This window comes from Mirounga angustirostris, unplaced genomic scaffold (assembly GCF_029215605.1).
Source record: "Mirounga angustirostris isolate CCGP_5_RB_7025 unplaced genomic scaffold, mMirAng1.0.hap1 SCAF_11, whole genome shotgun sequence".
Taxonomy (NCBI): Eukaryota; Metazoa; Chordata; class Mammalia; order Carnivora; family Phocidae; genus Mirounga; species Mirounga angustirostris.
In genome coordinates this window covers 62014067-62028798 of record NW_026991719.1, presented here as the reverse complement: position 1 = coordinate 62028798, position 14732 = coordinate 62014067, and the positions used below count along the sequence as shown (strand labels likewise).

At 36.6% G+C, this 14732-nt stretch overlaps 1 protein-coding gene across 7 annotated transcripts in view; it reads left to right on the top strand.

Moving 5' to 3' along the window:
* The window catches only part of ATRX (ATRX chromatin remodeler), a 309326-nt gene that overhangs the window by 98906 nt on the left and 195688 nt on the right, over positions 1-14732 (top strand). For all 7 annotated transcript variants that reach the window (XM_064574281.1, XM_064574279.1, XM_064574283.1 and 4 more), the window contains one exon: positions 67-3152. In XM_064574281.1, coding sequence (XP_064430351.1) covers positions 67-3152 — 3086 coding nt within the window. The remainder of the gene's footprint in view (positions 1-66; positions 3153-14732) is intronic.

Below are 14732 nucleotides of genomic sequence, written 5' to 3'. Positions count from 1 at the left end.
TAATAATGAAAAAATTTAGAGTGAGTTTCATTTTGTAATAATATTTTCATCTTTTAATAATTTCAGGTGGTGTGCAGAAGGTGGGAACTTGATTTGTTGTGACTTTTGCCATAATGCCTTCTGCAAGAAATGCATTCTGCGCAACCTTGGTCGAAAGGAGCTCTCTACGATAATGGATGAAAACAACCAGTGGTATTGCTACATTTGTCATCCAGAACCTTTGTTGGACTTGGTCACTGCATGTAATAGTGTATTTGAAAATTTAGAACAGTTGTTGCAACAAAATAAGAAGAAGATAAAAGTTGACAATGAAAAGAGTAATAAAGTATATGACCATACACCCAGATTTTCTCCAAAGAAAAATATTTCCAATTGTAATGGAGAAGAAAAGAAATTAGATGATTCATGTTCTGGTTCGGTAACCTACTCTTATTCAGCACTAATTGTGCCCAAAGAGATGATTAAGAAGGCAAAAAAACTGATTGAGACCACAACTAACATGAACTCCAGTTATGTTAAGTTTTTGAAGCAGGCAGCAGATAATTCAGAAACCAGTTCTGCTACAAAGTTACGCCAGCTTAAGGCTTTTAAATCTGTGTTAGCTGATATCAAGAAAGCTCATCTTGCATTAGAAGAAGATTTGAATTCAGAGATTCAAGCTTTGGATGCTGTAAACAAAGAGAAAAATACCAAAGAGCATAAGGTCATAGATGCTAAGTCTGAAACAAAAGTACGAAAAGGAGAAAAACCCTGTGCTTTAGAAAGAAAAGATATTTCAAAATCAGAAGCTAAACTGGCAAGAAAGCAGCTGGATAGTGAGCACATGGATCAGAGTATTACAGTACAGGAACAAAGAGCAAATAAAAGTGCCAGTGGTGAACATAAGAAATCTGATAAAAAAGAAGAACCTCAATATGAACCTGCTAACACTTCTGAAGATTTAGACATGGATATTGTTTCTGTTCCTTCCTCAGTTCCAGAAGACATTTTTGAGAATCTTGAGACAGCTATGGAAGTTCAGAGTTCAGTAGATAATCAGGGAGATGGCAATAGTGGAACTGAGCAAGAACTGGAGAGTTCTTCTGTAAAATTAAATATTACTTCAAAAGACAACAGAGGAGGTATTAAGTCAAAAACTACAGCTAAAGTAACAAAAGAATTATATGTTAAACTTACCCCTGTTTCCCTTTCTAATTCTCCAATTAAAGGTGCTGATTGTCAGGAAGTACCACAAGATAAAGATGGCTATAAAAGCTCTGGTCTGAACCCCAAGCCAGAGAACTGTGGACTTGGAGAGGAAAACAATGATAATGAGCATTTGTTTGAAAGTGAAGTTCCATTACTTTCAGAAGAATCTGATCTTCGAAGATCTCCACGTGTAAAGACTACTCCCTTGAGGCGACAGACAGAAACCAATCCTGCAACATCTAATTCAGATGAAGAAAGTAATGAAACAGTTAAGGAGAAACAAAAAGTATCAGTTCCAATGAGAAAAAAGGATAAACGGAATTCTTCTGACAGTGCTATAGATAATCCTAAACCTAATAAATTGCCTAAATCTAAGCAGTCAGAGACTGTGGATCAGAATTCAGATTCTGATGAAATGTTAGCAATCCTCAAAGAGGTGTCCAGGATGAATCACAGTTCTTCTTCAGATACTGATATTAATGAAACTCATACAAATCATGAGAAGACTTTATATGATTTAAAGACTCAAACAGGGAAAGATGATAAAGGAAAAAGGAAACGAAAAAGTTCTACTTCTGGCTCAGATTATGATATTAAAAAAGGCAAATCAGCTAAAAGGTCTATAATTTCTAAAAAGAAACGACAAAACCAGTCTGAGTCTTCCAATTATGACTCAGAATTAGAAAAAGAGATAAAGAGCATGAGTAAAATTGGGGCTGCCAGAACAACCAAAAAAAGAGTTCCAAATAAAGAAGATTATGATTCTTCTGAAGATGAAAAACACAGAAAAAAAGGAATGGATAATCAAGGGCAGAAAAATTTGAAGACTGCACAAGAAGGGTCATCTGATGATGCTGAAAGGAAACAAGAGAGAGAGAATTTCTCTTCAGCAGAAGGCACAGTCGATAAAGACAGGACCAACATGGACTTAAGAGATCGAATCTCTAAGAAGCAGCAGTCAGGTGTTTCTTCTGATGGTGCTGATAAGCTGCCTTCAGGGAAAGAGGAGAGTTTTAATTCTCCAGAAGACAAAAAGGTTGCTGAAACTAAAGAAAAGAGTAAGCATTTGAAAACCAAATCATGTAAGAAAGTACAGACTGGCTTATCTGACATTGCTGAGAATTTCCCAAAGAGAGAGCAGAGTGATGAATCCTCTGAAGATGATAAAAAGCAGAGCAAAAAGGGAACTGAAGTAAAAGAAAAGAAAACTACAGACTTGAAGAAAAATATAATTAAGATGGAACAACAGTATGAATCATCATCTGATAGCACTGAGAAATTACCTGAGGGAGAAGAGATTTCTCGTTTTCCTAAAGGCATAAAACAAAATAAGAATGACACAACTTACGGAGAAAAGAAAAGTAAAAAAATAAAAGATAAAACTTCTAAAAAGAAGGATGACGTGTCCGATAATGCTGAGAAATTACAGGGAAAAAGAGATAGTTGTGATTCTTCAGAAGATAAAAGGAGTAAGAATGGGGCATCCAGTAGAGTGAAGAAAAGATGCAACTTGCCTGAAAAGAGTTCAAGGAAGAGACAAGATTGTTCATCATCTGATACTGAGAAATATTCCATGAAAGAAGACGGTTGTGATTCTTCTGACAAGAGACTGAAAAGAATAGAACTGAGGGAAAGAAGAAATTTAAATTCAAAGAGAAATACCAAGGAAGTACATAGTGGCTCATCATCTTCTGATGGTGAGGAAAGTTCTGAAGACAATAAAAAGCTGAAGAAACAGAGAACTTCAGCTAAAAAGAAGACAGTCAGTGTCAAGGAGAAAATGAGAAACTCCCTAAGAACAAGCACTAAAAGGAAGCAAGCTGACATTACATCGTCATCTTCTTCTGATATAGGAGATGATGATCAGAATTCTGTAGGCGAGGGGAGCAGTGATGAGCAGAAAATTAAGCCTGTGACCGAAAATTTAGTGCTGTCTTCACATACTGGATTTTGCCAATCTTCAGGTAAGCAAAAATAAATAAATTCATAATTTATGCTTTTACCCTCTTGAATAACTACATTGTTTAATTTTCCCTGAAGCCAATCAAATGCAAGGTTACTGTTTAGGAAAAGGCTCTTCAAAATTTAAAGATTTACTAAAAAGCCTTCATTTATTTTTATGCCATCATTGGAAGGTGTTTCACTATCATTAGTATTCTGTATCAGATATACCAGGTTTGTTGGATAGATAACAGAATTTCTTTACCAATGTTTAGTGCTTTTTCTGGAGTAATAAACCGTAGTTTATGAAGGAAAATAAGACCTGTGCCAGTAGTTCAGTAGGTATATATTCACGTAATGGAGATGTGTGCTTGGTGCTAGTATAACATAGTGTGTGGGAGTTTAAACTGCCTTGCCATGCATATGACTTTTTATGTAATCAGTGTGGGGCTCGAACTCACAACCCCAAGATCAAGAGTTGCATGTTCTTCCAACTGAGCCAGCCAGGCATCCCTGCATATGACTTTTTAAATTGGACAGATTAACTTTGTGTCCAGTGAAATTCTCTGAAAACTTTAAATTTACATCATTAAACCCACTGCTGATGCTTGTCAGTTTTTTCTAATCACATGAACAGATGTTTCTGTCTATAATAATAACAAAATAAAAGAAAAATCCAAAAAGTAGATGAATTACCTTACCCTGAGGAGATAGAGAACTAGGACAATTAGTGGGTCAGTGATGCCCCCCAAAAGAGTTATAAAAATAATTTTTATCACTGTTGTAGTTCTTAAAAATCAGTTGTATAATACATGTGCATATGTCACTTGCATTGTCTTTTTTAAGTTAGTAAACCTGTCAGTTAACCAGGGACATGTTAAACTTACTCATTCATATATTCATTCATTCATTCATTCTAAAAATTTATTTATATCCAACTCCAGCTTGCTTGCTTATGTATTTATTTATTTTATTCCTTTAAATTCCAGTATGTGTAACATACAGTGTTATATTAGTTTCAGGTGTACAGTATAGTGGCTCAGCAACTATACATTACTCAGTGCTCATCACGATAAGTGTACTCTTAATCCCCTTCACCTATTTCACCCATCCCCTCCTTCCCCTTTGGTAACCATCAGTTTGTTCCCTATAGTTAAGAGTCTGTTATTTTATGTTTGTCTTTTTTCTTTGTTCATTTATTTTGACTTATTTTATTTAGCATTATACTCTCATGATCCACCCATGTTGTTGCAAACAGTAAGATTTCATTCTTTTTTTTATGGCTGAGTAATATTCCACTGTGTGTGTGTGTGTGTGTGTGTACACCACATCTTTATCCATCTATTGTTGGACACTTGAGTTGCTTCTATAATTTGGCTATTGTAAATAATGCTGCGATAAACTTGAGGGGTGCTTATATCTTCATAAATTAGTGTTTTTCTCTTCTTTGGATATATACTAGTGGAATTACTGGATCATATAGTAATTTTCTTTTTAATTTTTGAGGAATGTTCGTACTGTGTTCCACAGTGGCTGTACCAGTTTGCATTTTCACCAACAGATTCCTTTTTCTCTACATCCTTACCAACACCTGTTGTTTCTTGAGTTTTTGATTTTAGCCATTCTGATAGGTGTGAGGTGGTATCTCATTGTGGTTTTGATTTGCATTTCCCTGATGATGAGTGATGTTGAGCGTCTTTTCATGTGTCTGTTGGCCAGCCTTATGTCTTCTTTGGAATAATGCCTGTTTATGTCTTTTGCCCATTTTTAATTGGATTATTTCTGGGGGTTTTTGGTGTTGAGTTGTATAAGTTCTTTATATATTTTGGATACTAACCCTTTATTGGATATATTGTTTGCAAGAATCTTTTCCCATTCTATAGGTTGTCTTTTAGTTTTGTGATTGTTTCCTTTGCTGTGCAGAAGCATTTTATTTTGATGTAGTCCCAATAGTTTATTTTTGCTTTTGTTTCCCTTGCCTCAGAAGATGTATCTATAAAAATGTTGCTATGGTAGATGTCATAGAAATTACTGCCTATGCTCTCTCCTAGGATTTTTATGGTTTCAGGTTTCACATTTAGGTCTTTAATCCATTTTGAGTTTATTTTTGTATATGGTATAAGAAAGTGGTCCAGTTTCATTCTTTTGCATGTTGCTGTCCAGTTTTCTCAACACCATTTGTTGAAGAGACTGTCTTTTTCCTATTGCATATTCTTGCCTCTGTTGAAAAATTAATTTTGTTGGAAATTGATTGACCATATAATGTTGAATTTAATTCTGGGCTTTCTATCCTGTTCTGTTGATCTGTGTGTCTGTTAATTGTGCCAGTACCATACTGTTTTCATTACTATAGCTTCGTAGTGTATCTTGAAATCTGGGATTGTGATACTTCAAGTTTTGCTCTTCTTTTTTGAGATTGCTTTGGCTTTCAGAGTGTTTAGTGGTTCCATACAAATGTTAAGATTATTTGTTCCAGGTCTGTGAAAAATGCTGTTGGTATTTTGATAGGGATTTCATTAAATCTGTTGATTGCTCTGGGTAGTAGGGATGTTTTAACAGTATTTGTTCTCCCAGTCCATGAGCATGGAATATCTTTCCATTTGTGTCATCTTCAGTTTCTTTCATCAGTGTTTTATTGTTTTCAAAGTACAGTTCTTTCATGTTCTTGGTTAACTTTATTCCTAGGTATTTTATTATTTTTGGTACAATTGTCAGTGGGACAGTTTTCTTAATTTGTAATTCATTATTAGTGGCATTTGTACATCATTATTAGTGTATAGAGATGCAGTGGTTTTCTGTACATTGATTTTGTATCATGTGACCTTACTGAATTCATCTGTCCTAGTAGTTTTTTGGTGGAGTCTTTAGGGTTTTCTATATATGGTATCATGCCATCTGCAAGTAATGAAAGTTTTAGTTCTTCCTTACCAATTTGGATGCCTTTTATTTGTTTTTGTTTTCTGATGGCTGTGGTTAGGACTTCCAGTACTATGTTGAATAAAAGTGGTTTGAGTGGACATCCTTGTCTTATTTCTGATGTTAGGGGAAAAGCTCTCAGTGAACTCCATGGTGAACATGGAGTACGATGTTAGCTGTGCGTTTTTCATAAATGGCCATTATCGTGTTGTGGTATGTTCCTTCTAAACATACTTTGAGAGTTTTGATCATGAATGGATTTTATACTTTGTCACATGCTTTTTTTACATCTGTTGAAATGATCATATGTTTATTATCCTTTCTCTTATTGTTATGAGGTATCACATTGGTTGATTTGCAAACATTGAACCACCCTTGCAGCCCAGGAATAAATCCTACCTGATCATGTGAATGATTTTTTTTAAAAGATTTTATTTATTTGACAGAGAGAGACACAGTGAGAGAGGGAACACAAGCAGGGGGAGTGGGAGAGGGAGAAGCAGGCTTCCTGTGGAGCAGGGAGCCCGATGTGGGGCTCGATCCCAGGACCCTGGGATCATGACCTGAGCCGAAGGCAGACGCTTAACGACTGAGCCACCCAGGCACCTGTGAATGATTTTTTAAATGTATTGTTGGATTCTGTTTGCTAGTATTTTATGGAGGATTTTTGCATCTATGTTTTTCAGAGATACTGGCCTGTAGTTCTCTTTTTTAGGGATGTCTTTATCTGGTTTTTGTATCAGGGTAATGCCTCGTAGAATGAATTTGGAAGCTTTCATTTGTCTTCCATTTTTTTGAATAATTTGAGAAGAATTGGGTATTAACTTCTTAAAATATTTAGTAGACTTCACCTGTGAAGGCATGTGGTTCAGGAGTTTTTTGATTACTGATTTAATTTCACTTTTGGCAGTCAACCTGTTCAAATGTTAAATTTCTTTGCAATGGAGTTTTGGGAGGTTAAATGTTTCTAGAAATTTATCCATTTGTTCTGTTTTGTTCAATTTGTTAGCATATAATTTTTCATAATCTTCTCTTACAACCCTTTTTATTTCTATGGTGTCCACTGTTATTTCTCCTCTTTCATTTTTTATTTTGTTTGAGTCCTCTCTCATTTTTTTGATGTGTCTGGATGAAGGTTTATCAGTTTTGTTGATCTTTTCAAAGAACCAGTTTCTGGTTTCATTGATCCATTGTTTTTTTGTTTTGTTTTTTAGTTTGTATTTTGTTTATTTATGCTCTGAACTTTATTATTTTTTTCTCCCACAGGTTTTGGGTTTCATTTGTTCTTCTTTTTGTAGCTTGTTTAGGTGTAAGGTTATGTTGTTTGTGGGTTTTCTCTTCTTAAGGTAGGCCTGTAGTGTTATAAATTTCCCTCTTAGAGTAGCTTTTGCTGCATGCCAAAGATTTTGGAGCATTGTGTTTCGTTTTCATTTGTCTCCTTGCATTTTTTGATTATCTCTTTGATATCTTGATTGACACATTCATTGTTTAGTAGTGTGTATTTAACCTCCACGTATTTGTGTTCTTCCAGATTTTTTCTTGTGGCTGATTACTAGTTTCATAGCATTGTGGTTGGAAAAGATGCATGGTATGACTTTGATCTTCTTGAATTTGTTAAAGTTTGTTTCGTGACCTCACATGTGATCTAGTCTGGAGAATATTCCGTGTGCACATGCAAAGAATTATGTTCTTTTTTAGGATGGAATGTTCTGAATATATCTGTTAGATCCATCTGGTCCAATATGTCCTTCAAAGCTACTGTTTTCATGTTGATTTCTGTTTGAATGATGTAAGCAGGGAGTTAAAAGTCCTCTGCTGTTATTATGTTACTGTTGATTACTTTGTTATTAGCTGTTTTATGTTTTTGGGTGCTCTCATGTTGGGTTCTTAAACATTTATGGTTGTTATACCTTCTTTTTAGGTTGTACTCTTTATGGTTATATGGTATCCTTCTTTGTCTCTTGTTACAGTCTTTTTAAGGTCTGTTTTTTTTCCGTTACATGTATTGCTACCTGTCTTTCTTTTTACATCTATTTGCATGATACATGTTTTTGAATCCCTTCACTTTATGTCTTTATGTCAGAAGTGAGTTTCTTGTTGTTCATATAGATTGGTTTTGCTTTCTTATCTGTTCACTCCATGTTTTTTGATTGGATCATTTAGTCCATTTACATTCAGAGTAATTATTGGTAGGCATGTATTGCCATTTTGCTACTTGTTTTATGTTTGTTTTTGTAGTTTTTCTCTGTTCCTTTCTTCTCTTGCTCTCTTCTCTCATTGCTGGCTTTATTAGTGATATGCTTGCATTCCTTTCTCTTTACTTTTTTGCATTATCAGTTTTGGATTTGTGGTTGTCATTAGTTTTATATAAAACATCTTCTGCATGTAGCAGTCTATATTAAGTTAATAGTTGCTTAAGTTTGAATGTACTAAATTTTTGTCCCTCTCCCCCATGTTTTAGATATATGGTGTCCTACTTTATTTCCTTTTATTTTGTGAATCCCTTAACTGATTTTTATTGATATACTTAATTTTATTGCTTTAGTGCTACCTACTTTTCTTTACTCCTAATTATGGTCTTACCTTTACACTCAGAGAATCCCCTTTAATATTTCTTTCTTTTTAAGATTTTTATTTATTTATTTAACAGAGATAGCACAAGTAGGCAGAGTGGCAGACAGAGGGATAGGGAGAAGCAGGCTCTCCGCCAAGCAGGGATGCGGGGCGGGACTCGATCCCAGGACTCTGGGATCATGACCTGAGCCAAAGGCAGCCGCTTAACCGACTGAGCCACCCAGGCGTCCCCCCTTTAATATTTCTTGTATGGCTGGTTTAGTTGTGACGAATTCCTTTAACTTTATTTGTTTGGGAACTCTTTCTTTCTATTCTGAATGATTGTCTTGGTGGAGAGAGTATTTTTGGTTGCAGTTTTGTTTTCCTTCAGCACTTTGAATATATCATGCCAGTCTCTTCTGGCCTGCAAAGTTTCTTCTGAAAAATCTGCTCCTATCTTTATGGAGTTTCCCTTGCATGTATCTGTTTTCCTTTTTCCTGTTCCTTTTAAAATTCCCTCTTTATCACTACATTTTCCTATTTTAATTACTATGTGTCTTGGTGTGGACCTTCTTGGGTTGATTTTATTGTGCCTCCTGAATCTGGATGTATGTTTCCCTCCCCAGATTCGGGAAGTTTTGAGCTATTATTTCTTCAAGTAAATTTTCTGCCCCTTTTTCTTTCTCGTGTCTTTTTGGGGTCCTTATAATGTGCCAGTTACCATGCATGATTGTGTTACTGAGTTCCTTAAGTCTATTTTCATTTTTTATTATTTTCTTTCTCCCTTCTGTTCACCTTGATTGCTTTCCATTACTCTGTCTTGTAGGTCACTGGTCCATTCTTCTACTTCCTCTATTCTACTATTTATTCCCTCTAGTGTATATTCAATTTTAGTTATTGAGTCCTTCATCTCTGATTGGTTCTTGTTTATGTTTTCTACCTCTTTGTTGAGTATCTCAGTGAGGTTCTCCACTCTTTTCTCGATTCCAGTGCGTATCTTTATGACCATTACTTTAAATTCTCCTTTAGGCATATTACTTATCTCTGTTTTGTTTAGCTCTCTTGCTGTGATTTTGTCATGTTCTTTCATTTGGGACATATTCCTTTTTCTCCTCATTTTGTCCAATTCTCTGTGTCTTTTTCTACATGTTAGCCACGTGCTTTTGTAAGTAGTGGTCTTATGAAGAACAGGTCCTATAGTGCCCTACAGTGCCGTGTCCCTCGTTCACCAGAACCTGACACTTCAGAATGTCTCCTGTGTGTGTTGTTGTACCCTAGTTTTATGGCTGAGCCTCATTTGCCTTCATTCCAGGCATCTGCAATGGCTCTGTTTGCCTCTTGTGGGCAGGGTTTGGTCCCTGTGTTGTTATGGGTCAGTCTGGTGCTTGCCTTGGGCTTGAGTTGAGTCACACCAGCCATTTGTCAGAAATGCGGTAGCTTGGAACTGCAGGGTATTCTCCCCATGTTGTCTCCTGAGAAGTTTTTGTTGGTAGCCTGAGCCTGCCATTAGACTGGATTTCTGCCCTCAACCTGCTGCTGGGGCCACATGTGGACTCATGTGTATGCTTATTGTTCCCTCTGCTTCAGGGCAGAGTCATTTTGGAGTGGTGCTGGCCACTCTTGGGGCTGTAAGCACACTGCCAGATTTGTGTCACTTCTTTGGATGGTCTCCTGCCAAGGGTATGTTGGTGGGAGCTGTCTGTAGAAGAACGTGGGGGCAGGGTATGTGTGGTGCCAGCAAGGTCAATGCCACTTGTGGAAGGTATCTGGCAGCCACCTGAGAAAACTTTCCAGAGTCCAGGCTGGTGTGGAGGGGGCAAGTCTACAGAAGACATAGTGGGGTGGGACATGCTTTTAGCAAGTTATGTGGAGAGTGTTGGTGCCGTGCTGGTTCCTGCAGGAATGGGGAGGGAAATGACACCAGCCAGCTTTTTGGTCTTGCAGAAGTCTCCCAATGATCTCTGCCCTTCCAGCACATGCTCTGAGGTTAATAAAGAAACCACCTTCTCATATACCCCAGGCCCTTTTCAAACTGCTGTTTGTATGCTGTATCTCAGTGGGGTTGTTTGTTGTGTTGTCTCTTAAGGATGGGGACTCAATTTCCTCTTGTTCCCTGGTTCTTCCAGAGTTGAGCCTGCTGATTTTTAAAATGTAATGTGTGAAGCCCCAGAAGTTGTAAGTTCTTGGGAAGTTAGGTCCCTCTGGTTTTCAGAGCCAAATGTTACTGAGATTTGTCTCCCTGGTGTGTGGGTCTACCATGCCTGGGGTGCATAGCTTAGGGTCTGCTCTTTTTCCCTGTATGCACCCGTGGCATCCTTCCTTTCTTCTGACAGATCCACAGGTCACTTTGGCTCACACTGCATCTTCGCCCTTTCTACCCTCTTTATTGTGGCCTCGTCTCTACATTTAGCTGTGGAAAGTCTGTTTTGCCCGTCTTCAGGTCATTTTCTTTTTTATTTGCGCTGATGTGGCTGTTACGTAGATGTGACCATAGGATGAGGTGAGCCTGGGATCCTCCTGCTCTGCCATCTTCACCAGAAATCCACCTGAACTTTATTTTTAAATTTTTATAAAAGAGATTTTAGGTATAAATGTGTTCCCAGCACAGGCAGAATGTTTAAATTTTTTCTTTCAGTCCTTAGGTTAGGAGTTTCCATTTATCCCAATTAGGTTTTGTATAATTAACTTGAATTGTTTTTTAAGATTTTTATTTATTTTTATTTTTTTATTTTTTTAAAAGATTTTATTTGAGAGAGAGAGAATCGGGGGGAGGGGGCAGAGGGAAAAAGAGAAGCAGACTCCCTGCTGAGCAGGGAGCCGGACACAGAGCTCCATCCCAGGATCCTGGGATCATGACCTGAGCTGAAGGCAGACACTTAACCAACTGAGTCACCCACGCATCCTTGAATATTGCTTTTTAATAAAACTTCACATTCCTTGTATGGAGTGCTTATCTGATGAGTTGTTTTGAAAACCAAGTGTGATTTTCATGGCATATTCAGTTTAATGCATTGCTGTATCAGATGCCTGTATGGCTTTTAACTACTGTCTGCAAAATTGTTGGCCTCAGTGTTTCAGAATTTTCAACTTTTTGACTTTTAGAAAGATAATATCGAGTAGTTAGCATATATTATGTAATAGTCCCAATCACATGTGAGGCAACACTCCCATAATTAAACAAATTAGTATTTCTGCACAAAATGTGTGAACATTCATACTTAAAGGAATAAACAGTTTAGATTAGGTTTTGCAGCCAAATGAACTTTGGCAACAGCTTGTAAAACTTAGTTTTGAGAGCCTTGATTTCAGAATTTCGGTTGACCTTTGAAGAATGCAGGGGGTAGGGATGCTCACCCCCTGTTCAGTCAAAAACCCATGTTTAGCTTTTGACTTCTCAAATACTTCTTTTTTTTTTTTTTAAAGATTTTATTTATGTATTTGACAGAGAGAGACAGCGAGAGAGGGAACACAAGCAGGGGGGAAGTGGGAGAGGGAGAAGCAGGCTTCCCGCTGAGCAGGGAGCCTGATGCGGGACTCCATCCCAGGACCCTGGGATCATGACCTGAGCCAGAGACAGACGCTTAACGCCTGAGCCACCCAGGCGCCCCTCCAATACTTAATTCTTAATAGCCTACTCTTGACTGGAAGCCTTACAAATGACGTAAATAGTTGATTAACACATATTTTGTATATTTTATATACTATATACTATATTCTTACAGTAAAGTATAAGCTAGAGAAAAGGAAATAACAAGAAAATCATAAGGAAGAGAAAGTAATTATAGTGTAAAAAAAAAAAATCCATGTATAAGTGGAGCTCTGCAGTTCAAAGCCGTGTTGTTCAAGGCTCAACTGTATGGTAGTGTAAGAGATTGTTTGTATTCAGTGTTTTGTTATCAGGTTAGTTGGGAAAACTCTTATTAAGGATTAGAGTATAAGAATAATAAATCGTGAGTAGTTACATGGAGTATTCTCATTGGCAAATTGTAGGCTATTGAATTAAACTTTGGAAAACTGGTTTCCATGATTAAACAGCTTCCCTAGTGAAATCAACATGTTTGATTTCAATTGCTGATTTTCATTTCCCCAAATCTAACTTGATTTGACACATATGAGAGGTTTGTATGATATACCTCTCATGTTTGGTATTATTAATACATAGTGTAATATGTATTCATTAGATCTTAAGAAGAGATGGCAACGTATGGCAAATATTTGTAGGGTGCATTTCCCAATAATTCCTTACCTGAGCACTGGTCTAGATCACTGTGTTCCATTTTGATCATTGTGTTCCATATAACTTTGTTCTGAAGGATCATCGTGCTGATTAGGAGGTGATCCTTTTTTCATGTATGTATCCACAGAAGCCTTGAGAATTGAGCTTTTCTGCAGATGCCAGTCTCTCAACTATTTAGTGGAATAAGCCATGTTGTTTGGATTTTCTTTACCCTGGATATTTCTTGGAACTGATTACTTTAGATGAAAAAAAGAAGATGATTTTGCTTGGGAATTAACACATCTAAAAATTGGCCTTTGTAAAAATGCTTAAGCAGAAAAGATTATGAAGGGTGTTGAAAATAAGCACTATGAAAAGTACTGTTTCAAGATAAGTTTGGGTGTGAGCCAATGATAAGTGGCATTCCTTTTATTTTTTTGAAGATTTTATTTATTTGTCAGAGAGAGAGCACACAAGCAGTGGGGGTGGCAGGCAGAGGGAGAAACAGGCTCCTAGCTGAGCAAGGGAGCCTGACGCGGGACTCAATCCCAGGACCCTGCAATCATGACCTGAGCCGAAGGCAGACGCTTAACTGACTGAGCCACCCAGGCGTCCCGATAAGTGGCATTCCTTAATACTTTGTATGCATATAGAAACATAGTATATTTTCTTAATGTGTCCAACTTAATTAAGGGAACATTATTTTTGAACTTTTAAAAAGGCTCCCCTGCTCCCTTATATTTAGATAATTCCAGTTTATTCAGCCATAGTTGAGTATCCTATTATGAGGTACAATAGTTTACTAGAAAAATTTGGACTTGGGAATGGCATGAGCAACTAAAATGAAGAACGTGGTCCTAGGAGATTGCAGTCCAGTGAACAAGATAGACATAGATAAGTCATTATTTAAAAAAATACCAGAAGAAACATATAAAACTAAAATGGGGCTGCATAATAAATAGCAAGTGGGCCATTTAATCTAAATATTAGAGGAAGACTTAGAAGAACAGGTAACATTTGAACTCCACTTTGAAGGATGTGCCAGATTTTGAAAAGTGTAATAGAGGAATGACAGTAGTATTCTAGTAATATTTCATTTGAAGATTGGTCTGCTTGAGGTATTTATTGTGAGTTTGGTAGGATATTCTAAGATTTGTTTTTGCCTTTCTGTATTTAGCATATTTCTTTTATTTTCTTTTATTTTTTTTTATTTAGCATATTTCTATCCTGAACCTATGGTTATCTGTGTTCTTTATGATTTTTTTTCCTTCATTTTCTCCCTATATTTTATTATAAAGCAATTTTATTTTATTTTTTTTTTAAGATTCATTTATTTAGAGAAGGAGAGAGCGCTTGAGCTGGGGGAGGGGGAGGGAGAAGAGAGAGAATCTCAAGGAGGTTCCTTGCTCAGCACAGAGCCTGATCTCATGACTCTGAGATCATGACCTGAGCCGAAATCGAGTCAGACACTTAACTGATTGAGCAACCCAGGTGCCCTCAAAGCAGTTTTAAATATACAGGAAAGTTTCTGTCATTAACATTGTACTGTGTTTGCTTTATCACATACCTGTTTATATATCCTTCTATTTATCCATCAATGTACCTAATTTTTTTCCCTTTTTAATTGTTCATTTTGAATTAATTATAAATTCACAGGATATTGCAAAAAAAATAAAAAACAAAAATCATACAGGGAGATCTTGAACAATACCCTTAATTCAGTTTCCCCCAGTGGTGACATCTTGTATAACTATAATACAATATCAAAACCAGGAAACTGAAGATTTATTGCAGTTTCACTAGTTTTTCATGCACTGATTTGTGAGTGTATGTATATGTAAGTATAGTTCTATGCAATTGTTATCACATGTGTAGCTTTGTATAACCACTACTACAACCAAGATACTGAACTATTCCA